Below are 26,192 nucleotides of genomic sequence, written 5' to 3'. Positions count from 1 at the left end.
ATAATGTGCAAACCTAGTTTGTTTCAGAAGTGAGACGTCTAAATTATGCTTCCTTCTAAGGTACCTAGTTTTGGCAAAATTCTAAGGCAGCATCACATTTATCTTTTTCAGAGAAGCCAATTCCAGAAAATAACACCATGAACTCAGTGAAAAAAATAAATGTTTTTATTTTTGACTATAAATAAACGTGCATATTATTTCAAACTGAAAAGTATCAATAAAATACTTTATTGTAATTAAAAGTTTGGATGCACCGATGTATCGGCCAACGAGATTTAAAATGTAAATCTATTGACGCATCGTCATATGCATGAATGCAGATATGAAAAAGCAACGGTTTATTTATTAGTTTATAACGAATTGTTGCTTTGTGTAAAGTTTATAAACATCTTTTGTTATATAAAGAAAAAACAACCAAATTAAATCAAAAGAAGGAATGCATTTCTAATGCATAATATGAATTGAGATCTTGGTAACCCTTTCTATGTAACCATTTTTATAATGCATTGTAAAGGCATTAGACCTATAAATGCATTACACTGAATTCATGTCGCATAATACACTATAATAAGTTATAACTTATAAATAATTATAACAATACTTGTCCTTCTCCTATTCATAGTTATAATTTAGAGTATAATGCATTATATCTCGAGCAGCATCCAATTTTGTGTGGTAGTGTAGTGGTCTAAGCACATAACTGGTAATCTGGTAATCAGAAGGTTGCTGGTTCGAGCCTCACAGCCACCACCATTGTGTCCTTGAGCAAGGCACTTAACTCCAGGTTGCTCCGGGGGGGATTGTCCCTGTAATAAGTGCTCTGTAAGTCCTTTTGGATAAAAGCGTCTGCCAAATGCATAAATGTAAATGTAATTCTGGGGCGGCTGTGGCTCAGATGGTAGAGCGTGTCGGCTACCAATCGCAGGGTTGGTGGTTCGAATCCCGGCCCACATGGCTCCACATGCTGAAGTGTCCTTGGGCAAGACACTGAACCCCAAGTTGCTCCCAATGCCAGGCTAGCGCCTTACATAGCAGCTCTGCCGCCATTGGTATGTGAATGTGAGTGTGAATGGGTGATTGGGACACAGTGTAAAGCGCTTTGGTAACCTCTAAGGTTAATAAAAAAGCGCTACATAAGTGCAGACCATTTACCATTTAAATGTAATTTTAATGCGCAGAAGTTAATAGTTAGTAGTATAAGTGCAGGATAGTGTAAACGGTCAAAAAGCTTCTTGACGTGATCATAGCATTAGTAGTTTTTGCCTGCTTTAAGTTACAAAAGCAATATATTCTTATAAACAGCCATTATATAAACTTGCATAAAATGCATTACAAGTCAAACTTCTGTAATACCAAATAAGATGCACAAACATTAAAGTTTATTGACTAGAGTCCAGTATATAATCAGTTTTTATTTATTTATTTTTTATTCTTGGTTGTGCTTACATGATCTCATTCATTTTTGTTTTTAATTTAGGGATACAATTTGAAACATTTACAATCCATTTTAATTATACATGAAAATGCCACTATATTTGCAAGGTATTCAAGACATTTTATTGCGATTAAACATATTTAAGTAAATAATTTACCAGTAAACACTTTAGCTTTTGCAGCCATTCTGAAACTAAAACTAAACGGAATATAGAAAACAATTATTTATATGTATATAATTAAACTAACCGACAATGTGAGAAAAATGGCAAAAACTGAACTAGGTTGGAATGACACATTGAATATATAATAGAAACAGAATAAAAAATAAATAACTATAATAAACCTGGTGTGCAGAGTTGCAGCCTGTTTAGAGCTTTCACAATTATGTTGGTCAGTGGTGATTAGCAATGCTGCCTTAGAAGCTTGCTGCCTTTGTAGAAACCGAGGCAGCTCTCCAGGTTTTGAAACGGATATCATGCAGTTGTTTATTTGTGGGTGTGTGTGTTTCTTTGTAGGATCTGGGCAGTGAGGATCTGAAGAGGGAGAAAATCAGTTTTGTTTGTCAGATCGTTCGAGTGGGCAGAATGGAACTCCGAGATAACAACACCAAAAAATTAACGTCTGGCCTCCGCAGGCCCTTCGGCGTGGCAGGTAGTCCTCCATTTCTGTCTTCTTGCACACACTCAATGCACATCTGGACTTCCTTTACATAAATGAACCTATGGTAACCATAGTGTCTGCCAAAATACCATAAATGTATTGCTACAATTGTAAAATCATAAATGATCACAGAATCGCCTTCAAAAATTAAAGAGAGCTTTCAGAGTCATTGCCATTTTGTTTTTTTTAAGGTAGTGGTGGCTAATAGTGTTATCACTGTTTTCATTTACATTTACATTTATGCATTTGGCAGACGCTTTTATCCAAAGCGACTTACAGTGCAATTATTACAGGGACAATCCCCCCCGGAACAACCTGGTGAATTTATTGGTGAATATTAACTAGAGATGGGGATATAAAGTATTTTGTAGTTGAGTACTCTAACACACACACACACACACACACACACACACACACACACACACACACACACACACACACACACACACACACAAAAGTAATCCAGTACTTGAATTTTAGAATTTAATTTTAACCTTCAATCTTTGAACCTGTTTTTCATATGTATATACACTGGCAGCCAAAAGTTTGGATTAATGTACAGATTTTGCTGTTTCAGATGGAAATTTTTACTTTAATACACCAAAGTGGCATTCAACTGATCACAATGTGGTGTTGGGACATTACTGATGTAAAAAAACTCATTTTTGATAAAATCTAGACTCACCATTTCCAGCAGCATCACTCCATCACCTGATCCTTGAGTAATCATGCTAAATTGCTAATTGGGTACTAGAAAATCTCTTGCCATTATATCAAACACAGTTTAAAGGTATTTCATTAAATTAATATGAACATTGTCTTTGTGTTTGTTTTTGAGTTGCCACAGTATGCAATAATCTGGCATGTCTTAAGGTCAATATTAGTTAAAAAATGGCAAGAAATAAACTGATTTCTCTAGAAATCATCAGTCAATCATTGTTTTGAGGAATGAAGGCTATATAATGCTAGAAATGGCCAAACAACTGAAGATTTCATATAAAGGTGTACACAGCATTCTTCAAAGACAGAACAACTGTCTCTAACAAGGACAGAAAGAGACGTGGAAGGCCAGATGTACAACTAAACAAGAGGATAAGTACATCAGAGTCTCTAGTTTGAGAAATAGACGCCTCACATGTCCTCCGCTGACAGCTTCATTGAATTCTACCCGCTCAAAACCAGTTTCATGTACAACAGTAAAGAGAAGACTCAGGAGGACTTATGGGAAGAATTACAAATAAAAAGCCACTTTTGAAACATAAAAACAAAAAAGAAAATGTTAGCGTGGGCAAAGAAACACAGACATTGGACAACAGATAATTGGAAAAGAGTGTTACGGATCTTAACCCCATTGAGCTTTTGTGGGATCAGCTAAACTGTAAGGTGCGTGAGAAGTGCCCGACAAGACAGACACATCTATGGCAAGTGCTACAGGAAGTGTGGGGTGAAAGGTCACCGGAGTATCTGGACAAACTGACAGCTAGAATGCCAAAGATCTCCAAAGCTGTCATTGCTGCACATGGAGGATTTTTTGTTGAGAACTCTTTGAAGTAGTTTAAGGAGTTCTGATTTTTTTTTTTTGCAAATTGTAATAGTAATTTTCACATTATTAATGTCCTGACTATATATATTGTGATCAGTTAAATGCCACTTTGGTGAATAAATGTTCAAATTTATTTCCAAACTTTTGGCCACCAGTATATATATATATAAACAAAATGGCACTATGCATAAACAACATCTCTAAAAATATATAAAAAATATATATATTTCTCTCACACAGAAAAACACATTCAACGTCTTCTGAAGTGACATGATTACTTAAAATAGTGACAATGTTCTTCTTGGGTGAACTATTCCTTTAACAGCATTATGCATACACAGCGCCAACCAATACATTGAGTTGTAACGGCAAGATTAAGGCGAGAGAAGCAGTTTCATTGTTGCCAACGGCATGCAAAGTCACAAAGGATAATCAAATTGCAATATTCGATTCGTGTTTTATACCAGTCGGATATTTAAAGCTGCACAAGTACTCGATTCATCGATTATGCGTGCACATCCCTAAGATTAGCCACTTCTGAATCTCTCTGATGCACGTGCCATCTGCGGTTCAAGCCAAAATATAAGTGAGAATATAAATATAAGTCCGCTCCATGTTCACTTTAAGTTCATGTTTGTATAATTAGCGTTGTGACAGATTTAGCAATTGCATAAATAAGCAATGCAACACAATATAATTATTTTATTTTATTTTTTAAAAGAAGAACAATCCAAGGCACTCACGTGGAATGAATTTAAAAAGCCTTTATTTAACCAGGATGATTCATTTACATTTACATTTATGCATTTAGCAGACGCTTTTATCCAAAGCGACTTACAGTGCAATTATTACTGGGACAATCCCCCCCGGAACAACCTGGAGTTAAGTGCCTTGCTGAAGGACACAATGGTGGTGGCCATGGGGCTCGAACCAATGACCTTCTGATTAACAGCCCTGTGTTTTAGCCACTACGCCACCCTTTTTTTTACCCCTTTTTCCAATGAGCACCAGTGGCTATACTTTTTGTTTTTGCACACCTCATTTTCATCTCTTTTTTTGCTTATAATAGAATTAATATTACATTAAATTTGAAAAAAATAGAGACATATTTGGAAATATATAAAATATTATGTTTTCTTAATTTTTCAGCAAAATGTTTAAAGCCTTAAAGGATATCCCCTTTGTATTAAATGATTCCAGGTTAAATAAGAATAGTTGACTTCTTAAGGTGTTTACTAAGCACACACACTTTAAGAAGTATGACAATTTATATGGCACACGCCATAATCGTGAGAAGCCCCGAAACTGACAATTAAATGGTCAATCACAGTTACCTAAATGCCAATTAATCTTTAGACAAATTTCTTAATTGTGACAGCCATAATTCCTGATGAATTATATAAAGTCCCATACTGCATTTGTTTTTCTTATTGAATATCCTGTTTTACTCTTAAATTCCTTAAAGTTTGAAATTATATATGAAACATGCCATTTTATGTTTTCTAAAAATACTGTCTTGTTGCTTTTATTCTGTTGTTGTTTGCAAGAACAGTTCTGCTGTTGTAATCTTTATTCTTTAGTCTGAATAAAATAAAATCAGTTTTCCTGTTCTGAATAAAAAAAGATGAGAATGAGAGGAGACATGCAGCCTTTGGTTTCCATATCAAACACTTTTTGAAAGTGGGAATGCATTTCTGTCTCCGTCATCACTCGGTCTCTCGCATGCTATACGTCAGTTAGCACGGGCTGTATATGGGTCAGGCAGGTAGAGGCAGGATCTGTATGTGGAATGTCACTTTTAATTTATCACATTCAGAGACGAGTCAACACTTCCATTATGGCTCATCAGTTTCCTGTTGGCTGCTGCAAAGCCAATCTCACCCTGAACACTGCAGCGCTCAAGCCGAAATGACCACTTAAAGTGGATGTTTATGTGTTCAGTCAGTAATAGCAAGCCGTTGACAGCTTATCTATAACCTTTGGGCTGCTCGCACCTTATAAACCACAAAGTGGAATTTGCTGTTGTGTTTTACAGTGGTGTGTCTTTACAGAGGTCTACGGTAATGTTTGAAACTCTTTAAATGTCAATCTCATGAAGAAATACTGTATCAAAGTTCACTCCCAAAATCAAATGTAGATTTTCCATAAAGAAAATGAAAGCTATTTTGGACCATTGTGATTTATGTTTTATATTTTGCATTGTGACACTATTTTTATTTTATTTATTTAGCATTATTTGACATTTTTGGGGTCTAGGGACAATTTGAAAAAAAAAAAAAAAAATATATATATATATATATATATATATATATATATATATATATATATATATATATACACTCACCTAAAGGATTATTAGGAACATCATACTAATACTGTGTTTGACCCCCTTTCAGCCTTCAGAACTGCCTTAAATCTACGTGGCATTGATTCAACAAGGTGCTGAAAGCATTCTTTAGAAATGTTGGCCCATATTGATAGGATAGCATCTTGCAGTTGATGGAGATTTGTGGGATGCACATCCAGGGCACGAAGCTCCCGTTCCATCACATCCCAAAGATGCTCTATTGGGTTGAGATCTGGTGACTGTGGGGGCTATTTTAGTACAGTGAACTCATTGTCTTGTTCAAGAAACCAATTTGAAATGATTCGAGCTTTGTGACATGGTGCATTATCCTGCTGGAATTAGCCATCAGAGGATGGGTACATGGTGGCCATAAAGGGATGGACATGGTCAGAAACAATGCTCAGGTAGGCCGTGGCATTTAAACGATGCCCAATTGGCACTAAGGGGCCTAAAGTGTGCCAAGAAAACATCCCCACACCATTACACCACCACCACCAGCCTGCACAGTGGTAACAAGGCATGATGGATCCATGTTCTCATTCTGTTTACGCCAAATTCTGACTCTACCATCTGAATGTCTCAACAGAAATCGAGACTCATCAGACCAGGCAACATTTTTCCAGTCTTCAACGGTCCAATTTTGGTGAGCTCTTGCAAATTGTAGCGTCTTTCCTATTTGTAGTGGTGATGAGTGGTACCTGGTGGGGTCTTCTGCTGTTGTAGCCCATCCGCCTCAAGGTTGTGCGTGTTGTGGCTCCACAAATGCTTTGCTGCATACCTCGGTTGTAACGAGTGGTTATTTCAGTCAAAGTTGCTCTTCTATCAGCTTGAATCAGTCGGCCCATTCTCCTCTGACCTCTAGCATCAACAAGGCATTTTCAGCCCACAGGACTGCCGCATACTGGATGTTTTCCCTTTTCACACCATTCTTTGTAAACCCTAGAAATGGTTGTGCGTGAAAATCCCAGTAACTGAGCAGATTGTGAAATACTCAGACCGGCCCGTCTGGCACCAACAACCATGCCACGCTCAAAATTGCTTAAATCACCTTTCTTTCCCATTCTGACATTCAGTTTGGAGTTCAGGAGATTGTCTTGACCAGGACCACACCCCTAAATGCATTGAAGCAACTGCCATGTGATTGGTTGATTTAGATAATTGCATTAATGAGAAATTGAACAGGTGTTCCTAATAATCCTTTAGGTGAGTGTGTAATATATATATATATATAATTTTTTTTAGGGCAGTCAAAGTTAACTTTTATTAAATTAAATGTTTAATGTGTTAATTTTATAGATTTTGATAATTCATTTGTACAGTGCATTCTGAAAGTATTCAGACCCCTTCATATTTTTCCACTTTTTATTATGTTGCAGCCTTATACTAAACAATCCACATCCCATAATGACAAAGCAAAAACCAGATGTTTGATAACTTTGCAAATTTATTAAAAAAGTTAAACTGAATTATCACATTGACAAAAGTATTCAGACCCATAACTCAGTACTTAGTTGAAGCACCTTTGGCAGCGATTACAGCCTCAAGTCTTTTTGGGGTTTGATGCGACAAGCTTTGCACACCTGGATTTGGGGATTTTCTATCAATCTTCTCTGCAGATCATCTCAAGCTCTGTCAGGTTATTTGGGGACCGTCGGTGGACAGTCATTTTCAGGTCTCTCCATAAGCTCAAGTCTGAGCTCTGGCTGGGCCACTCAAGGACATTGACAGAGTTGTCCCAAAGCCACTCTTGCGTTGTCATGGCTGTGTGCTCCGGATCATTGTCCTGTTGGAAGGTGAACCTCTGGCCCAGTATGAGGTCCTAAGCTCTCTGGACCAGGTTTTCATTAAGGATGTCTGTGTATTTTGCTTAGTTCTGCTTTCCTTCAACCCTGACCAGTCCCCCAGTCCCTGCTGCTGAAAAACACACCCACAGCATGATGACACCACCACCGTGCTTCACCGTTGGGATGGCATTGTGCGGGTGAGTAGCGGTGCCTGGTTTCCTCCAGATGTGACGCTTGGAATTGAGGCCAAACAGTTCAATCTTTGTTTCATCAGACCAGATAATCTTGTTTCTCACAGTCTGAAAGTACTTAAGGTGCTTTTTTACATGTCTTGCACTGAGGAGAGGCTTCCCTCTGGCCACTCTGCCATTAAGCCCAGTTCAGTGGAGTGTTGCAGTGATGGTTGTCCTTCTGCAAGATTCTCCCATCCCCACACATGATCTCTGGAGCTCAACAAGACTGACCATCGGGGTCTTGGCCACCTCGGCCCTTCTCCTTGGTTTAGCCTTGTGGCCAGCTCTAGGAAGAGTCTTAGTTGTTCCAAACTATTTCCATTTAAGAAATATGGAGGCCACTGTGCTCTTGGGAACTTTTAATGCAGCCACATTTCTTTTGTAGCCTTCCCCAGACCTGTGCCTCCACATAATCCTGTCTCTGAGCTCAGCAGGCAGTTCCTTTCACCTCATATCTTGGTTTTTGCTCTGATATGCATTTTCAGCTGTGGAATCCAATCAAAGTGTAGAAACATCTCAGAGATGATGTAGAGAAATGGGATACACCTGAGCTAAATTTCAAGTGTCATAGCAAAGGGTCTGAATACTTAGGTCAATGTAATATTTTGCAAGTTATCAAATATCAGGTTAACACATGTGATTAATTAAAAAAGCAGAATTATAATTTTTTTTTGTCTTCAAGCGCTTTTCTTGTGGAGTTCAAAGCAGCGCTTGACGTGGATCATAAACGTTGCATCACGATTGCTGTAACAAAGCGGAAAGCCACAGTCTGCTGGCGTTTAATGAATATTTTGGAGGATAAGAGTGAAAGAGATTTAATTTTCAGTGCAATGAATATGTAACCTATGTGGGGACTATTTCTTTCAATTAGTCAAACTTCCACTTAGACTTATGGCAGCGTTTCCCAGCCGCTGTGCCGCGGCACTCTAGCAACTGCAAGATTTTTTCCTCTCTTCCAAATGCATCTTTTCAATGTTTATTGTGAACACCTCCCACTTTTTTACGTGGTAAACTCATGAAATCGCCCCTCTGTGACGCTTTCTGCAACTCTTGTCATGTGGAGGGCGATGCGGCGTTTGGCGCTTGGTTCAGCCTCCAGAACCAAATTAAAACTGCCACGAGAAGTCGTCTGTCCGAGGCAAAGATGCAAAATCTAATGACAGATGCCTCCGCATCAGTCTCCCTTGATGCGTCTGATTACGCACAGGCGAGTTTAAATCGATGCGGACCAGGAGGAAGGTTTGAGTTGTCATTTGAGTTCTGTTTTGTTAATATTTTAATCTTTTTAGTTTTTTGTAACATTGCGTTGTTCATATGTCGTGTTTTAGTGCCTTCCACTGTCACATTCATCTACTTTGTGTCTCTGTTGTTCATCTGTTCTCTTCATAAATAAATAAATGCATAATTTGCTATTTGCTCATCCTGTGAGTTCATGATTAAACTGAAAATGGGAATGAAAATAAAAGCTATTAAATGTCTTATTTTCATTAAAATATGAAAGTTAATATGACTGTTAATAATAGATTATGACGGAATTTTTATGACCCCGTCCGTCAAAATGACAGACGATGAGATAGTGTCAAACATTACAAGTAAACACGCTACTAAGACGGACAGAAAACATGGACAAGTTCTTAAAAAGGTTGATGGTTAGCCTGTGTGGGTTAGTGGTGTGCCATTTGACATTTTTTAGTTGTTGGGTTGGGAAACACTGACTTAGGTAAAAAAAGTTACTTGAATTGGTGCTATTTTAGTGCATTACTATCTTTTATAACCATTTTCCAAAACAAAGCCTTCCACAAAATACAAGTTTATGTTCCTAAAGTTCCTAAATCAGTTTATTCATTCCATCTTTTGATTTCGGTCCAAAATATGAGCCAGACATTAAATTTTTGTGAGATTCACACGAGGGGTTGCTTTCCCTGGCAAAATGTTTCAGAAATGATGCTCTTCTCATTCTCTCTGCAGTAATGGACGTTACGGATATCATCACTGGCAAAGTGGATGATGAAGACAAGCAACACTTCATTCCATTCCAACCGTGAGTATGACTTCATGACAGAATGAACACAAAAGCCTTTCTGAAGGTGAACACATCATTACATTGGCTGTTTTAAAACCTAGTTAGCCACCTACTTGGACAAGATTTATGGTTTAAAATTTAAACTTATCAAAAATGCTGCCTAGGTAGGTAGCTCACTAGGTTTTGATACAGAGCAAATGAGACCGCAACTATCTAAGCTCAAATGGACCTACAATTATACAATTCAACCTAGTTTTTTTGTTGAATATGTATTAATTATTTTATTAAATTTGTTACATTTACAGGATAATGATAAAGCCACATGTTCTTCAGGACATAAGCACTTGTCTGTAGACTCTAGTGAGATTTCTAAGACTTGACACCTGATTAACTTCAGGGTCCGTTCTGCTCCCTGGTGACTTGATTAAGCTCATTAACTCCCGTCACCCTCAGAGCAGAGAGAGCTTTCGTAACCTGCCACTTTTAATATCTCATGCTATTTATAATTCCTGTAGAAATACTGATTTGAATCCACAGAATGCTTATGAAATAGATTTTAATGTTTTTTATTCGCACGCGGGAATCCTTCAGTTTGTGTGTTGTTTCATATTCAAACCATCTTGTCCATTGGCGTTCAAGTTTGTGCATTTGTGTCTATGTTCTTTTCTCTGATATCTGCTGGCATTTCAATGATGTGTGCATTTGTTCTATGGAAAAATCACTACACAAGCTCATACTTCTTTACTCACTCACTCACTCACTCACTCACTCACTCTCAAAGTGCAAAGTGTAGGTCATTTAACATTTTTAGGGAGGTCTGTGTTTTTTTTTAGCAGCATGTGTGTGATGAGCTCTGTTCCAAAACCTAGTGAGCTGCCTTGCTGTCTACAAAGGCATCTACTTTCTAAAGGGCCATATAAGCTGAATTTGCTAAAAGTTATTTTAACTTGACACAGTGTCTAAAAAATACAGGGCTTCTATTTGAGATGGGCAAAAAACAGCGATATATGACGCAACGGTCAAAGACATCTGTGTAGTGCATGTTTGCATAGAAAAAAACAGTTGTGAATCAGTGCAGACAGACACAAAACAAGCCTTTGGTGTGATCGGCAGTAAGACAGCACTCTAACCAAAATGGAACCACATAGATCCCTGCATTCTATTTCACATTCTATTTCGCATTCTATTTCGCATTCTATTTCCTTTCATTATGTTGCATCTAGCTTTGATGTAGAGCTCGCTAGCATTTGTTACTTTTGTTTGTTGTTTTTTGCCGGTGTTTGATTATTCGTATGATTTAGACCTCTTAGTTGGAGGCACAGCAGTGCTCTTAAAGCGATCCAAAAGATGCACGTGAAGGAAGCGAGCCGGCACGCTCGTGAAGCTTCGTCAACGCGGGTTTAGGACTCCACTGCCGAGTATTCATCTGCCTAATGTCCGCTCCGCGACAACATAACGGATGAACTAAAACATATAAAGACTTTTCTAACTCTGCTGCTCTGTGTTACATGTTACATTGTATTTGGGGTGGCTTTGGCTCAGGTGGAAGAGCGGGTCAGACACTAATCACAGGATTGGTGGTTTGAATCCCAACCCACACGACTCCACATGCCTAAGTGTCCTTGGGCAAGACTCTGAACCCCAAGTTGCTCCCAATGGCAGGCTAGCACCTTGCATGGTGTATGAATGTGTGTGTGAATGGATGAATGAGTCACAGTGTAAAGCGCTTTGAATACCGTTAAGGTTAAAAAGACGCTATATAAGTGCAGACCATTTACCATTTACATGGAGACCTGGCTGAGTGAAACCATCCCGGACAGCGCGTTTTATCTGTCGGACTTCCAGCTGTTCAGAGCGGATCGCTTTGCGGAATCATCTGGGAAAACGAGAGGCGGTGGAACATGCTTTTACATCAACGAAAGTTGGTGTACAGATGTAACAGCATTGCAGAATATGTGCTGTCCTAATTTAGAAGCGCTCTTCATCAACTGTAAGCCTTTCTACTCTCCGCGGGTGTTTTCCTCGTTCATTCTGTTAAGCGTATTCCGCCACAAGCGTGTGTGAACGCAGCACAGCAACAGCTGGCTGATCACATCACAGACATGGAGCAACAACACCCGGACTCATTATTCTGGGAGATTTAAATAAAGCTAACCACACCAGTGAAATGTCAAAATACAAACAATGCATCACATGCCCCACCAGAAACCGAAATATACTGGACCAAAGCTACACGTGCTATACTGGACCCTGGGCATCTCTCTTTTGGTGTTTTCCAGAGTCAGTAGAAAGGTCTCATTAGTGTCTTCAGTTTTAATAACTGTGACCTTAATTGTGTACCGTCTGTAATCTGTTAGTGTCTGAATGACCGTCCCACAGGTGCATGTTCATTAATTGTTTATGGTTCATTGAACAAGCATGGAAAACATTGTTTAATCCAGGGTTTTTCAAATTGGGTGAAAGTGAGCCTCCCCCTAGAGAACTTGAAGACCGCCATGCCCCCCGACGGTCAAATAACTAAACTGGAAACATGTTCATTAACAGCCACAGGCTGCTAATGTTATCTCAATTGAATAAGAGCTATTTTGGAGATTTTAGGCTACTTAACCCTATTCAAATTTGAAAACATCAGACATCAAACAACATCAGCTAGATGGACAGCGCTTTGTCACAGTATCAAATGCATAAAAATGACTTCCATATAGACGAAAAGCAAAAAATCTGATTGCTGAATTTGCCTCATCAGTCCGACTTTTTGATGCGCACAGGGTATTGATGCGGGGGTGAAGGGGATGAGGACTTTCATAGCCTTTTGAGAGAGGAGGGGGAAACCCCCTCCTATACATAAAGCAACGCGATATGATGCTTCATTCACCTTAGTATTAAAAGAGGTAAAAGTCTGGATTACTTTCTTTTGTCTTTTCTTTTCTTTCAGCTTTCTGTCAAAAAAAGTCCAGTGGGTTGGCCCCCAGACTAGAGCTTGGCCTCAATGTGACGCCGGAGTTTACAGGGTCTCATGCTATCATTTGCTAGCACCTCTTTGCAAATAGCACACTGTGGCTGTGCCATGAAAATTGGCCCCAAATTAAATATTAGCCCAGAATCTGCCTCCTCTCCTCTTGTCTCTTGTAGACACTACAAAGCGATCCATTTTGCAACACGCATATGCAGGACAGATGTGTACAGACGTGAACCTTTATGCTCCCCCAGTGCCAGTATCATGAGAAAGGGACGTTTCTTTTTTGCTGAGTTTAGTTCTGTCCAAAGTTCTTCACTTTCACACGTTACTTAAAGGCTCTCTGATTAAACCCATAAGCCCTTAATTTACATAAAGATAGACGTTTTAAGATTGTGTTTCTTTACTCTTATCATCTCATTAGACAAAGCAAGCAGGCGTGACTACTAGAACGTCATTCTAGTGTGAATAAGAGGCGTAAACGTAGTGAAATTAATGGATGCAGTGGATGCAAAAATGGGTTTTGTTTTGAAAGGCCCCTTAGAAGGTAGCATCATTTAGCTTCCTACCTTTTGGAGCATCCTTCGTGTCTGGAATGCACCCATGATGTCTTAAATTGCTGTCTACATATGCAGTACACTAGAGTTTGGAACAAAGCTAATGTGTTCGTAGAGATGCAGCGTATTTTGATTCAGGCTACTGTGATTGGGTGTAATAAAGTGGTCATTCCTGATATTACAGCATCTTTCTGTGTCTCTCCTGTTACCCATCCCGCATTACTGTTTGCTAACACAATGGCTTTTGTCCCTGTCATGGTATTTGTATCACTGTTTGGTGTTTTCCCTCTCTCTCTCTCCCTTCATCCACCTCTTCTCTCTTTCCCACTGCCCTTGTCCACCCTGATCTTCCGCTCTGTGGCTACTATTCTTTCTCTTCCTCTTTCCTTCTCTCCTCCCCGTTGGCATGTTGACTGTCATGTGTGGACTCCAGGCTAGCGTTGGATGACGCCATTCGTCACAGGCAGCTGAACATCTCCCGTTTTTCACCCAGGGTGGCAGGCGAGAACGACTTCCTCCAGACTGTCATCAACAAAGTCATTGCTGCCAAAGAGGTCAATCACAAAGGTCAAGGTAAAAGTCACTGGATCAATACGCCGTGTCCTAAACTAAATTTGTTCTAAAGAAATCTAGGTTCAAAAGTTACGTTTATTTGTCTGCTAATCTGCACACTGTTGATTACCATTAAAAATAATTGTAAAATTATATATATTCTTTTATGCAATAATGTGTTATTTGAGCAGCCTAATGGGCCATTTACATCTCCACTGTCATTTATTTGTTGTTTTTATGTAAACATACAGTAGACTGCAGTCTTTGAACATTGCGGTGCTTCTTGCTGTTATTTTTTAGTTATTTTGACATTGAGTCAGGTTTAAAATAACTTTAACGATTGAAACATATCTCAAGACAGCTGTGTTCAGTTTAATTTGTTGCGCTGTGTGTACCTTTTTTGTGCTATAATGTGTTCGGTCTGAAATAGCTGCTAAATCGTCCTTTTAGTATCTATCTATCTATCTATCTCTCTCTCTCTCTCTCTCTCCTAAATACTTCTGTTGTGGAGTTTTCTATAAGTAAATAGTCCTTTTCGGGTATCCTTGCGCGACAGTCGTTTACATGGTCATGACAGGAGTTGAATGATTGAAATAATTGTAAGAAAATTTTAATAACAACTGTGAACATTTTTAGAAAAAGAATTGCATTTGTTTAATTCGTAAAAAAATTTTTTTATGCGTCATATTTGAAACATTAGGTTTTAACGATAATTAATTTTTGTGTAGGACATTGGACATGTTATTAAAGCTTAGTTAGTAAATCTTGGGGTATTTTCAGGTCTCTCTGGGCTTTTCAGAGACACCAAATATTCCTCTCCTTGGTCTATGGATTGAAATTTGGCACATCAAATACAATGAGTAAAAAATTCTTTATTCAACTAACAATTTTTATCATATGTATTTTCGCCGGATCTCAGGAACTAATAAGATGACATCATAATAGCTTGTAATGTAAAATAACGAGATCTTTATAACGACAGCAGGCTGCATATATGAAAATACACTGACATATTAGATCACACTTTAAATATATCTTATAAAAATTGTCAGAATTTTCAAAGCTTTTTTTTGTTTTTTGTGGTGGCATGAATGTTAAGATGATTGAGAGATATGCCTCAAAACCAGCTGGCTTTTTCAATAAAATAATATACAAAATTTTAACCGAGCACAAGTTACTTGTATTCAGCTAATTCTCATTTTAAAAGATCAGTAACAATATAATCATTACTGTCACTTTTACTTGATTAAAATGAGAAAAGATTTAACATTAAAAAAAAAAACACGTTCATGCAATATCGAGAAACGCCCAGAAACGTCTTCCAGGTGGCAGCATACATCAAGGTCATTGCAGACAACAGGATTTTCTGCAAACATTTTTTTTTTGATTGATTGATAATGATGCACATGCTTTAGAAAATAGCATATCAAATATGATAAATGCGGCATTATAGGGTTAACGTTGCACAAATTAGTCCGTGATTCTATAACAAGTCTTATGTTAACATGCATTTGAACAATTACTCAAGTGCAGTGCCTTATGGACTTATGTTGACAGTACGCTGCTATAAACATGATTTTCATGAGTTGTGAATCGAAATTAATTCTAGTGGTAATTGACAGCTTACTACAGATGCAGTTGCTGATAGAGCTTAACTTGTATGTAACCCGGAACATTCTTTTAAATATCAGATAAACATCAGATTTTTAACTCAATTGGCTTTTTTTTAATTGTATTTTATACATCATTGAGACAGATGTTATTGCATGAGTTGTATTTATCAGTTTAGCAGTTTTCAAGATTTGATTACAAACCACATTTGATTATATAGCCTAGTTAAAAGTGTAAGAAGATAAAAAAAATGGCAAGAGATAAACTGATCTGAGAAGATACACAGACTGTCCCAGATAACATCAAACCTCACATCAGAGATCTGCCAAGAGAATGTTTCAGAATCTTAAGAGACCTGAAATCTCCTAAATGAAAAGTTATTAAGCACAATTAGTGTAGGCTTAATGAGGTTAACATGCATCTGTTACTCTCAGATCATAATTCAATTCTACATGTTGAGGAGAACCAGCTTTCGCACGTGCGCAATGTTATTGGGTAGAATTTCACAGTCACAAACACATCTTGAGAAAAACAGGATAAATGTAGTTAACTGAGTTGAAGAGAGGATTTAAAACCTGGGGTTTTATTCATATGAAACATTCAGATTAAAGTTTTCTTCTCACTCTCTCTATATAATCAGACATTTCCACTCGGGTTATTTACGATCAAGGTTAATCAGTAACAGTAAACAAGGGCAATAGAGGTTGAGTCATTAAGACTGATTAAATTAAGATTTATGACAGAGACTTATTAATGCAATGCATTATGGGTAAAAAGGATAGTTTTCTGCTACAAAACAAAACACACACAAAAACAATTCTTACAAGAAAAAAAAAAATCATCTATAGAATAAAATTTATTTTTGTTGAGAAAGTTCTATTCAAAATGAACCTAAAATTATAATGAGATGACATTTTTTTAGGACAATTTAGAATTGTTTTTAATTGTGCATCATTGTCATAATAATTATGTCTCATTCTACCCAGATTCTCATTATCAAAATGAAAAAAATAAAATAAAAAATCATTCTAATTTAATTTTTATAAATTAAAACTAATAGTATATGTATTTAAGGAATATCACACGAGCAAGAGTGCGATATGGCCCTACAACAGCACTCCTGTGATTCGGCCGCAGGCACGAGTGCCGTAGGTAAATACAGCAGTGCTGATATAGGGCCATATCGCTTGATTGCGAGTGTGATATTGCAGCATATACAACAGTCCAATGAACAAGTACATTTTAAAAAACTTTGGAGAAATTGAGTACGGTCATAAAAATTTTTGTGCAAGGAACTACTTTATTACGCAACGAATCAGAATCTGCCGTTGCTGGTTCAAACCAAATGATGCGTCCAAACCTCTGTTACTAATTCAAAATGTTCACTTCAGAAATAGTATCACGGCTTGTGCTGTTTCTAACAAGTCATTGGATAAACAAGGAAAGACGCAGTGTGTGTGTGTGTGTGTGTGTGTGTGAGCGAGAGAGACAGAGACAGAGAGATAGAGCGTGTGCGATCGCCTGTTGCCACATCCAATCAGAGATGCGGTCAGCTTTCTGAAGGTCAGTTTTCTAAGTGGAATATAGACGTCCAAGCAGGGTATTCCTTTCTATTTCGGGGTAGCCAGTGCGCAAATGTCATTCACTATAGAAAGAGCGATGTCCTCCGCCATTTTAAACAGCATGTATCCAATGTGGAATCTCACAGAGCACTGCTATATGTAAACAATGCCATATGTAAACGGATTCACTTTACGTCACCAACTGGCTCATATTACACACAAAAATGAATATTTGCCACCACTTGCTGGCTAACATATGTAATTTCAAAAATAAGGACAGTAACTCCTAACACATATGCACTACATTTTAGTATAGAATGGTAGGAACACAAGCGGAGTGACACACACACACAGTGAAGCGTCGGAGTGCTGATGCTGTCACACCATCAGTGCTCATGGAACGTCTCTCGTCCAATCAGATTCGAGTACCGGAACTAACTGTGGTGTGTGTGTGTGTGTGTGTGTGTGTGTGTGTATACGATAATAATAAAACAATTTTCTTTTTTTTATAATTTTTTATACATTGCAGTAATGAGAAATGGGGGTAAATGTGCTTAACTGTCAAAATACTGTCAAAATATATATCACAATGCAAAAAACATCTTAATGCATGATATCATTTTCTTTTGATTTTGAGGTGAAATATGTCCTGGATGTTTCTTAGCAGTTTCAATTAAATGCACCCACTAAGTCTGTCCTCAATGTTTGTTCCTTTAAAGCTTTAAATGTGTGCGAATAAAAATAGCTCTTTTTATTTTTAATTTGCCGTGAAAATATTCACTGCACAATCCAGTTAAATAATCTGTTCACCTTCACATCTCTTCTCGCAGGATATTTTGTCAGCAATTAAACTAATCCAGCATTCTTAATAATTGTTTTGTAGATGACTGATAATGAGATTTTTTTTTAAATGAGTTCCTGTGAGCTGTAAAGCACAAATAGGAAGCACAAATGTCTGTGTGTTTGTTTTGGAAACTCCATCCGAATTTGCTTTCTGTCAGTGTAAGTGCTGCATTTGAAAATGAACACACTTCTCGGACATTAATAAAGCACGTTCTTTAGGTGTGCAGATGAGTAGTATGAATGCATTTATTCTGTGACCCAAATATATGACATAATAATAACAACTGTGAAAATAATCTACTCTTATAGTAGTATTATTTAGCACTTGACAAACATTTTTAATTGAGAGTTTTAATGTGACATCATCTCAGCTCCTGTAGCATTATGGCAAAGTAAAGTGTCCAGTGGTTGCACACTTATGTATGCATATTTTGATGTGATGTGTGTGTGTTTGATTATTGTCTGTTCCTCTGGGCTTCAGGTTTGTGGGTCACACTGAAGTTGCTTCCAGGTGACATTCATCAGATCCGGAAAGATTTCCCGCACCTGGTGGACCGTTCCACTGCCGTTGCTCGCAAAATGGGCTTCCCGGAAATCATCATGCCAGGTAAACATTATCAGAAAATAAATAAGAAATTATATTTATGCCTTAAAAAAAAAAAAGCCTATTTTAAGGACCATTAAGTATGCAATTGTTAGCATTGAGGCATTATTTTCTTGCAAATTAAGGCTGTAGGAAGTATATTTGAATTTCAATTCCCATTAATCTCAATGGTGATTACCGTTAGTTTCTCATTACTATTTGTTTTTTATATATTTTTTAAATCAGCATAACTTAAATGCAGTGCAACAAATAATGGCAAGATGTGTAAAGACTTTGCCATTTTAATAGGGCTAATTAATTAATCACAATTAATTGCATACTTTGCTGAGAAAGCCCCTCAAATAACAATAATTCAATATATAATGATGAAATTATTTTATATATATATATATATATATATATATATATATATATATATATATATATATATATATATCATTTAAATATTACTATTTATTATAATGACCCTTTTTAAGCTGTAAATCACGGGTAATTTCACTCTGTATGAGACATTGAGACGTTGTTTCTGTGTTTTTAGGTGACGTTCGGAACGACATTTACGTTACACTCATTCAGGGGGATTTTGATAAAGGCAGCAAGACGACGCATAAGAACGTGGAAGTCACCATGTCCGTACACGATGAAGATGGCAAGAAACTGGAGGTATGAGAGTCCATGTGTGAGCGACACACATTTAATCTAATGTTCTAGGTTCAATAAATTCAAGCTAAGGTGCATCGACAGCATTTTTGACAATGTTTTACCCGAAGATGCCATAATTGTGTTTACATTAATGTACCTACAATGGAGTTCTATGGGGCAATTCAAAATAAACTATTTCAAAAGTATAGCCACAAATGTGCGTATTATATGTGTAACACAATACATAATGTCAATGTTTATTGCCAGCTAATCTGGTAACATTCACACAATATGCACAAGGATACGTGAAAGGCACTGTTTACACCCTTAATGCATAACCAGATATTCATCCACCTAGAAAAGTAGTCCTGCTATTAAAAGGATGATTTAGACAACTTTACAGCTTAAATAATATGCATGAGTGTCAAACAAAATGATAAACTTCAGATTCCAGATTTTAAACCCTCTGTAAAGTTGGCCCCGTAGACATCCAATGCAAGAGCTACAGAAAATTGGATTGTAGAGTCAATATCATTTTCTGTGATGATAAACATTATGGCCCAGAAGCTGTTGATAGACCTTCATTTGTACTGAACCCATAAAACTCTGTAGCACACTTTTTGCTCTCTCTCACATTCTTGCATTTTATTTTTTGCTCTAATTATTGTAATTTTTCTTTATTGCACTATTGTTAACTGTTTATTCCTCAACTTCAACTCTGCCTTATTGTTTTTACCGCCCACATCTCACACACACACACACACACACACACACACACACACACACACACACACACACACACACACACACACACTGTCTATGTCTGGCCTCAGGCTGTTGGGTGACTAGTCCCTTATTGCTCATAATTGGTGGCTGTCAGTTGTAGCATGTGTGTTTGTTGGGTTTTGACAGTCCAGCTGAGAGAGTGTGTGTGTGTGGTGTGTGTGAATTGAATAGAGGATTCTCACGGTGTATGTGGGTAAGAAAGAAAAGAAAGCATGCAAGGTATTTTGTCCCTCAGAACATGTGGGTTCATATGGTTTCCAGCCTGAAGGACAAAGTGTCCCCATTAATATTTCATATCTGTCACTTATCATCTGATTTCGCCTCTGAATTCTGACTGGACATCAGATTGAATTACAGTCCATGAGAGTTTGAGTGCAGAAATTCTGGAAGTCAAGTGCCTTTTTCAATGCAACTACTTACTACATTTATTTATTTACTACATTGAGTTTTGAATCACTTTTATGAAAGTGATGACGAAAATTCTGGGAAGAGCATTTTTATTAATAAAACTGTGATATCTCTCACTTTTAGATTTAAAGGGATTTATTCTCATTCAACACTAAAGAAATATAATTTCACCACAGAGCGGACCTAAATTAAGATAATTCATATTTTATGATGTCTTGTTCATAGCCATTTTCTAAGTCAGAAATGTTTATATCATACAATATAATCTGAAAACCAGCTAATTTCTTACAAAATGCAAAAATTTAATTGGGGTTTTCTTTTCTTCCATCCAGAATGTGATCTTCCCTGGTGCTGGCGATGAAGGCATTCTGGAGTACAAATCGGTCATCTACTACCAGGTCAAACAGCCACGTTGGTTTGAAACCTTCAAGGTGAGCGTCATTGGCTCATGGGGCTTACAAACTAGAGAAACTCTGACAAAGAGTAGACAAATGCCTTGATGAACGTTTGCAAGTGATTAGATTGGCTTTAATGAAGGTTGAACGCATTTAAGTTTAAAATTGTAGAGACAGCACTCAAGGTGTTGCATTAAATATTTAAAATCCGAAAGGAAGGTCACCAAGGTTTTACCAATGCCATTTAAAGTTCAGCGTAAAGGTCATGCACCCTGCTCGCGGGTTCGTTTTGATCCATGTCTATGGCTTTCATTCATTTACAAGACCTTTAAAATGGTGTTCTTTCCAAGTCTCACTTTAAGGTCATTGTAAATACTACTTCTGCACCGATCAGGAAATTTGAGGCCGATACAGATTATTTTTAACACTAAGATCGGTCGATACCAATTTAAGAAAATAAATAAAAATAAAATGCCCTTAGCCACACTTTTGCAAGGTATATTCTGCAGTTATGTTTATGCCCCACACAGTTATATTACATGAATTGATCATTTCTAACATTTATTTGTATCGAAAACTGTTATGAATAGTTCTTTTGTCAATATCAAAGATCATTGTGACATACTGGCAACCAGTAAAAATCACAAGGGCATCACACACAGCAGAGATGCAAACAGAAATTATAAAGTAGTCTATTGCTTGCTCCAAAACTGCTGCTGTGAGGAATCATTCGTATTTACGATTTTGTTACCGCCTTTGACGTTTTGTTGCAATACATATCACTACAAATTCCTATGGAGTGGTGGTGGTCTAAGCACATAACTGGTAATCTGGTAATCAGAAGGACACTGGTTCAAACCCCACAGCCACCACCATTGTGTCCTTGAGCAAGGCACTTAACTCCAGGTTGCTCCGGGGGGGGATTGTCCCTGTAATAAGTGCACTGTAAGTCCCTTGGATAAAAGCGTCTGCCAAATGCATAAATGTAAATGTACTTATTATTAAGCAAATGTATGAAGACGCTGTGGCTTTATTTAAGTATATCTGTTGTTAATGGCATTGTGACCAACATCAGTCTGATTTAAGTTGGGATGTTCAAATCAATTGAGAATAATGCTGAGATGAGTGTCTGATGAGATATTGAGAGCACACTTGTTTGATTGACACGGAGGCTGTGTCTTGTTTGGAAGGATGCGTCCTCCGGAGGTCGCATTTGTTGGCCGCATACGTCATCGAGGCTGTTTAATTTATTTATTTATATTTTATTGAGAATGCATAAAAGGTTAACAATTGTATAAAGGTTAAGTGCATATACATAAACGGCATTGACAATAGATACAAAATAAGAAAAAGAAAGACAAAAAAAAAATGAAACGAGATGGCCTCTGACGTATGCAGCCGACAAATGCAACCTCCGGAGGACACATCCTACCAAACGAGAGAGTGCTCATGTTGAAAGGGGAGAAGCTAATAACGCTCTTGATCACTCAAACCGTCTTAGTCGCTCCACACACCATCTGATTGTCATGACTCGCGTTACATCACATATACTCAGATTTGTATTTGCATGTTTATTGCATGCCCATTTGCAGCCTCTTTATCCTCTCTGTGCTACCGTATTGACTCTAGATAGAAAATGGGCAGCTTAATATTCATGCATGTTATTCTTACACATGTTTTAAAACAAAACGGAATATTAATCTAAATTTCAGCATGTCTGAAAGTTTAAATATGTAAATGCTGATAATTGCCACCAACTGACCCTCCAGTGGCCACACTGTATGCTTCAAGGGCTGAGCAAGCGCTCATTCAGCAGTGTACGCGTGCTGCAAAAAAGATCGGCCCTGAATCTAGGCACAATCGGTGATCATGGATTTAAGACGTAAATCGGCTGATTTAGGTCTGTGGCGGATCGATCAGTACACCCCTAGTAAATATGCAAGACTTATCGTCTTTATGCTATTTTCTCTGTTGCAGGTTGCAATTCCGATTGAAGACGTCAACCGGAGTCACCTTCGGTTTACCTTCAAGCACAGATCATCTCAAGACTGTGAGTTTCAACACACCGAAACACGTAGTCTTGGCAGCAATGGCAGCATGTTAGTCCTTTCTCTATCTGATCTGGAGCTGAATTGGGCAATGGGTCTGAATTGGGAGAATGGCTGGGGATAAAGATTAGGATTTCGGTTTGGAGTTTTGCATTTGAAGTTATGAGTAGAGGCCTTTTCGCAAAACAAATCACTCAGGGACAGAGTTATGATAGTAAGTTTGATGTTAGGAATTATGGTTAGGACTAGGATTTAGCCCATATGTTCCTACTTTAAATCCTAGTCCTAACCATAATTCCTAACATCAAACTTACTATCTATGCAAATAATTCCTCCAATCGTGCGGCTTGTCGATGAGAGGTGTGCTTTTACTTTTCAACCAATCAGCTTAAATTTTTTTGCCAAGCGGGTTATAAAATCCCTTAAAGCGATCATGAAATGCTCTTTTTTTTTCTTCTTCTTCTTATAGTTGTATTATCTTCCCTGAGGTTCACTGAGACTTAATCGGAAGAAAATGAACAATCCCATCAACATTATAAAACAAAATTTCAGGATTTACACACAACGCACATCCAACACATTGCATCTGAATAGCACAACTGTTAACACTCACGCCCTGTCTACACCACAACCGATAGTCACATTGTGTCAAAAGCAATAGATCCCCTTATAATAAATGATGCTGTCTACCATGAACAGCATCACATTGCGCCGACAGTAAACCAATGTCCCTTTCCATTTTGAGCTGCTGGCGCTATGATGGCCAACAACACAAATAAACGGTTTAGAGAGTTTGTGTCGAGAACTGTTACTTACCGTTTTGCATCGGGTTCAAGTGTTTTTAACTACCCCATCCTTCAATAACAGTTCCTTTGCAAAGCTTGAATCATTTTATAACTGGTTCACAAGCAATCCTCGCTGATCGCTAATAAAAACATGCAATCCACGCTGAAATACGGTGAAGGCACATCCACATGATGCATATACAGAGTTCAAAGAACAGTGTAAACTGGATTCACACACATCCTGTTTCCAGTATCATCCTGCACTGAAATGTACATAGCAACAGTTAAAGCACATGATTTCATACACCAACAATTAAAAATAGTTTGTGCTTAAAACAGCAAGAAGCAGCAGCAGAATGACAGAGAATAGCTTCATTATATGTATCATGTAGCCTCGTAAGATATTAGCTTCGTAAGATATGTATCATGTAGATATTTGAGATGTATCAATTGGTCAAATACGTCTCTGTGTGTTTAAATACAAAAATAAGTGAAAATAGTCCCCTTCGGTGTTCAGGAAAAGTTAGTCCTCAGTTGACCAACTGCAGCACCAGTGGGTGGGTCCAAGGGTGCGATGATGTGGAGGCGTTGATGTTTTTTAACTGTAGAAGCGGTCATGAATTATTAAGCCCCCAAATGATGTATTTGAAAGTCACGGAAGTAGAGAACGAGGCGTTTTTGCAGCTTGTTCTCAATAAATGCTTTTATTGCATTGGGGATTACGTTTTGAGTTCTGAAATTTACTGTATGTGTTTATCGTAGAAAGACTTTTACATGTCAACATATCAAGAAAAAAGTATTCCTCGTGACCCCTTTAAATTTGCATTTAAGGAGAGACCAGAATATTATAGAGATTTGGGAATGGGCTCTTTTGATTTAGACCAATAAACAACACCACCTTAGACCCTGGCAACCACCTAGAATACCTTAACAACCCAATAGCAATGCCCTGGAAACCACCCACAATGCCCTAGAATCGTGGAGGCAAGTTTTGCATGAGCAAGCAACTTTCTTCATAAAAATGTAAAAGTGTAGTTAAATTATTTATTGAGCATTTCTGAAGATTTTTTTCCAGCTCGGAGTATTTGATAGCATTTTTGTAGTGATGTAATAATGAGAAATGTGAGCATGTTTAAAAAGCCTGGACGGGTGTTTTATGGTCCACGAGGCGTCTGGCATGATGCTGCGGTCATTGCACTTAGCAGTGTGAGTGCGTGCACAACCTTATCCTGCTAGCAGTGCCAATCCATCTGCTCACCACATGTTGCCGTGGCAGTGCAAGGATGAGAGGGGTGGGGTGTTGTTGCTGGGCGCTGGTTTCCAGACACTGGGCGGAGGATGTGAAACAATCAATTAGTGCATACAGACAATCTAGAGCAAATAAACCTTTTTGCTAATCCCAGTAAAGACGATAAGAATAAAATTGGCTTTAGTTCTGTTCATAGTCTAGAATAACTGCTGATCTCAGCATAGTTTTTATCTTAAAGTGCTGAAATATCATAAGTTTGAGTTTATTTTAATTGCAGTATGGGGCCCATTTAGCATAATGAATAAAGATGTATGTGAATTTTTCTCATTAAAGTGGCTGTGCATGTTGCTAGTGTAGAAAATGAGAAAAGTAACTTTAGGTCTTTTTAAGGAATTTTTAGATGCATTTCAATGGTCAACCTGAGTTGAATGTCAGCCCATTTAATGATAAACCAAAAAAAATGTGCGACATTTACCTGTCCTCATCATTTGCTCAAGCTCTACTCTTCGCCATAATGGTAACCCCCAAAACTCAAACACAACAGAAACTCTTCTAAATCTCAACATAACAAAACATAAAACACTAAAAAGTATCTCCCTTTATATTCATTCATATTCATAACACCACAAAAAGTATTTGTGTTGTTCCAACTCAAATGGATTAAATAAACTTCCATTTTACACATTTAAATGGAAAGAAATGGGTGAAATCAAGTTGCGACAATGTTCTAGAATTGTGTTGCTTTAGTTCATTTTAATTAAGTAAATTGAACAAGCAGCAAAAATCCTTTTTTGAGTGTACATGTTTACTGTGAGTCCTGTGAGCATGATTTACAAGAGAAAGTGCCATCTTATAAATTAATCCGCAATAAACCCTTTAAACATTTGTGCAAAATATGGTAGTAGTTCATGCATTATGACATCATCTTTCAGAGGGGCACAGTGGAATTAAATGGCTCTGGTCATGTGACTAATTGCACCACTCAAGTATGAAATCAAGACAGTCTGCAATTTTATTTATAATTAACAACTCTTTTTAGACCCTTCAAATTTCAAACTTAACTTCGGTCACAAATGGTCACAGATGGGATTAAATGGGTTCAATTCAGATCCATTTCAGATGCAAATCAGTTCACGTTTGAGATTTGAGTTCAGTTTGGTTTAAAGC

The 26,192-nt window shown here is 37.6% G+C and overlaps 1 protein-coding gene across 2 annotated transcripts in view; it reads left to right on the top strand.

The window, feature by feature from the left end:
• LOC127626751 (dedicator of cytokinesis protein 1-like) overlaps positions 1 to 26,192 on the top strand; it is a 329,863-nt gene that overhangs the window by 60,557 nt on the left and 243,114 nt on the right. The window contains exons 10-16 of one of the 2 annotated variants that reach the window (XM_052102764.1): positions 1,953 to 2,088; positions 9,973 to 10,045; positions 14,034 to 14,113; positions 18,590 to 18,715; positions 19,251 to 19,375; positions 20,881 to 20,979; positions 22,921 to 22,993. In XM_052102764.1, the coding sequence (XP_051958724.1) occupies positions 1,953 to 2,088; positions 9,973 to 10,045; positions 14,034 to 14,113; positions 18,590 to 18,715; positions 19,251 to 19,375; positions 20,881 to 20,979; positions 22,921 to 22,993 (712 nt within the window). Of the gene's footprint in view, positions 1 to 1,952; positions 2,089 to 9,972; positions 10,046 to 13,973; positions 14,114 to 18,589; positions 18,716 to 19,250; positions 19,376 to 20,880; positions 20,980 to 22,920; positions 22,994 to 26,192 lie in introns of both variants that reach the window. The other variant, XM_052102763.1, reaches the window with a different exon arrangement.

Source organism: Xyrauchen texanus, chromosome 33 (genome assembly GCF_025860055.1).
Source record: "Xyrauchen texanus isolate HMW12.3.18 chromosome 33, RBS_HiC_50CHRs, whole genome shotgun sequence".
In the NCBI taxonomy this organism is placed as follows: domain Eukaryota; kingdom Metazoa; phylum Chordata; class Actinopteri; order Cypriniformes; family Catostomidae; genus Xyrauchen; species Xyrauchen texanus.
The sequence above is the reverse complement of the archived record's forward strand: the minus strand, read 5'-3'. Positions and strand labels throughout refer to the sequence as shown.